The sequence below is a fragment of the Microtus ochrogaster genome, chromosome 7 (genome assembly GCF_000317375.1).
Source record: "Microtus ochrogaster isolate Prairie Vole_2 chromosome 7, MicOch1.0, whole genome shotgun sequence".
Lineage (NCBI taxonomy): Eukaryota > Metazoa > Chordata > Mammalia > Rodentia > Cricetidae > Microtus > Microtus ochrogaster.
The window spans coordinates 63410057-63413492 of record NC_022014.1 but is presented as its reverse complement, the minus strand read 5'-3'; the positions used below and the strand labels follow the sequence as shown (position 1 = coordinate 63413492).

The 3436-nt window shown below is 41.4% G+C and overlaps 1 protein-coding gene across 1 annotated transcript in view; it reads right to left on the bottom strand.

The window, feature by feature from the left end:
• The window catches only part of Trim37 (tripartite motif containing 37), a 129787-nt gene that overhangs the window by 46589 nt on the left and 79762 nt on the right, over positions 1–3436 (bottom strand). The window contains exon 22 of the mRNA XM_005350477.1: positions 735–853. Within this exon, the coding sequence (XP_005350534.1) occupies positions 735–853 (119 nt within the window). The remainder of the gene's footprint in view (positions 1–734; positions 854–3436) is intronic.

Here is a 3436-nt window from a genome sequence, read left to right as displayed (position 1 = left end):
AGTGTCTGTGCTGCTGGGGTTATATTTAGGAAGTGGTCTCCTGTGCCAATGCGTTCAAGTGTACTTCCCACTTTCTCTTCTGTAAGGTTCAGTGTGGCTGGCTTTATGTTGAGGTCTTTGATCCTTTTGGACTTGAGTTTTGTGCATGGTGATAGATATGGATCTATTTTTATTCTTCTACATGTTGATATCCAGTTATGCCAGCACCACTTGTTAAATATGCTTTCTTTTTTTCCATTTAATATTTTTAGTTTCTTTGTCAAAATGGTTTTTTTTTCTCTTTTGAGACAGGGTTTCTACACAGCCCTGGAGCTTCTCGTGCTCTGGAGACCAGGCTGGCCTCAGGCCCAGAGAGATCTACCTGCCTCTGCTTCCCAAAAGACTCTGCAGCCCTAGCTAGAATAAAACTTGATATGTAGACCTGGCTGGCCTATACCTCAAAAAGATCTGGTCACTCCTGACTCCCCGTGTTGGTATTACTGACATGTACCACCACCATGCCTGGCCCCAAACACATCCTTTTATGCAGTAACTTACACATTCTTGCTGTTCTCTCTTCCCTGTATGCAATGTCCTTGTAAGTCACAAAAAGTGGCAAATGAATTTGGGGTTCAAACATGTCTGTTAGATTTCTGTGCCATTTTTACTAACCAGTCACTTCCTACTATTACACCACTGAGAGCTTGGTGTCTCCAGCTCAATGATCTTTCTGACTGTTCTCATCCATTCCTCACCTTCCTCAGGGGCAGCTGACGCTCCGTCAGGTAGTGTGGGCTGTAACTTCCCATCTTCAGAATGACCTTCCAAATCTGCCACCTGCATTCCTTCCAGGCGACCTCCTTTTGCATTAGCCCTCAAAGAGTGAAAAAACAACATGATATTTTCAAATGTCTAATAAGTGACATAATAATCAATTTTTCTTTTCTTTCTTTTTATTTGTATATAATACTAAATTTCCATTTTTAAAAAATTTCATTTAAGATTCAGAATAAAAGGTTATGAAATGGCAAATTAACAAATCCTGTTTATGACAATGTATGGATAGTTCTGTAAAATGTTATCAGTAGGGGACAAAGACAAGATAAGCGGGACCTCTCTACTATTTCTTAAAATGGTTTGTCAATCAGTAATTATCCTTTAGAATAGATATAAACACAAGTTCTCACGACTGTTGAGAGACAGAGAAATCAAGGTGCACTACAGGTAAAGACTGTCACAGTTGCTCAATATGCATAGAGCAGAGAAGGCACAACATACATGAAGAGCTGAGAGGAGCAGGACTGAGTGAGGGCAGGGGCACAAACAAGAATGAGGACATTTTTGGGCTGGAGAGATGGCTCAGTGGTTAAGAGCATTGCCTGCTCTTCCAAAGGTCCTGAGTTCAATTCCCAGCAACCACATGGTGGCTCACAACCATCTGTAATGAGGTCTGGTGCCCTCTTCTGGCCTTCAGGCATACACACAGACAGAATATTGTATACATAATAAATAAATATTAAAAAAAAAAGAATGAGGACATTTTCACTGGAACTACATTATCATCATTATTATTATTATATTGTCTTATTACTACAAATGTAGGAAGGAGGAAGAAAAGACACAAACAGGTGTGCATCCATATGAAGCAGGCTGACACTATTCCTAACTAGCTCACTGTGGTGGTTTGAATGCTTCGTCTCCAGTTAGTGGAACAGTTTGGGAAGGATCAGAAGGAAGTGTGTCCTTGATGAAGAAGATTTAAAAGCTGACACCAGGCCCAGTTTCTGTCTCTCTCACTTGCAGCCTGAGAATCTAATTTAAGCTCTCAACTCCTGCTCCAGCACCATACCTGTCTGTGTCCCACAATGATGATCTTGGACTAACCTTCTAAAACTGTAAACAAACTCCCAATTAAATGCTTCCATTTAATTTTAATTTTATTTTATTGGTTTTTCGAGTCAGGGTTTCTCGGTAGCTTTTGGAGCCTGTCCTGGAACTAGCTCTTGTAGACTAGGCTGGTTTCAAACTCACAGATATCCGCCTGCCTCTGCCTCCCAAGTGCTGGGATTAAAGGCATGCGCCACCATCGCCCAGCATGCTTTTATTTTATAAGATTTGCCTTGGTCATGGTGTCTCTTCACAGCAATAAAGCAGTAATTAAGACACTCACCTTCTACTTTATTGCCTTTTTTTCCCTTCCCTTTTTGAGAAAGCAGAGAATTTCAACAGGGATGCTTATAGCCAGCATGGGTAAGGGTTTGTTTGTTAAGAGTATAGGTACCTTACCACTGGAAGACTCTCTTCACTGTCAACTACAAACTATTTTTAAACTTGAAGGGGTGAGGGACGGGCATGTCTCACTTTCATGACAAGGTGTTGATGGGCCCAATCTTGTTAGAAAGTCCAGTTGCTATAAAAGAACTTTGAACTTTTACACAAAATTTTATGTTCCACACATATGTATATGTGTGTGTGTGTGTGTATATATGAATATAACACATAATTGTTATAACTAAATGATACAGAATCCCTACAATAAATTAAAATATGAATGAAAGCTAAGGCTCAGTGTTTGAAATCACTGGCTACCAGAAGACCCGGTTTGATTCCTAGTATCCATACAGCAGCTTACAGATGTCTGTGGCTCTAGTACCAGGAATACAACACTCTCTTCTGACCTCCATGGGCACCAGACATACATGCAGACAAAATGTCCACACATCAAAAAATTTTAAAGTAAAATAAATAAAAAAGAAAAAAAGAAAATTAGTTGTATTTTTAACTTGAAAGAAATGTATATATCAGGCTAGGTGATAGGGAAGTTAAGTTTCCTGGTTGCCTGCCACGTCTGCCTCGACCAGCAAGGAAGATGCAACACTGGAGCTCTTCTTGCAGGCAGTTTATTCAGGACCTTTTTCACAGCAAGCTTTCTCCTTCTCTCTCTCTTTCTCTCTCTCCCCGGGAAAACCTCTCCCAGCCCTTAAAAAGACACAGGCCACCAACCCCGGATTGCCAGGTGGGCACTGCCCATAGGTCCACTCATATGCAAGCAGCTGACAATCATTGCGTGATAATAGCATGAATCAGGCCTTAGCCATAATAGAAGTTGATTATCATAGAGAGCACTCGCTTTCGGGATCGCGGAGGGTGGAAGCCAGTACCATCAGGTGCGGCTCCACGCAGCTCTCTACAGTTGCCCCTCCACTAAAAGCCTCCTCCCCAACCCTAATAATGAGAACTGAACCATGGCTACAGCAATGTACATGCTAAGATATGCTATACCAAGGAGCTGACTCTCCAGGCAATTTTGAAGATTTTATTTTATTTTATTTTTTGGTTTTTAGAGACAGGGTTTCTCTGTAGTTTTGGAGCCTGTCCTGGAACTAGCTCTTGTAGACCAGGCTGGTCTCGAACTCAGAGATCTGCCTGCCTCTGCCTCCCAAGTGCTGGGATTAAA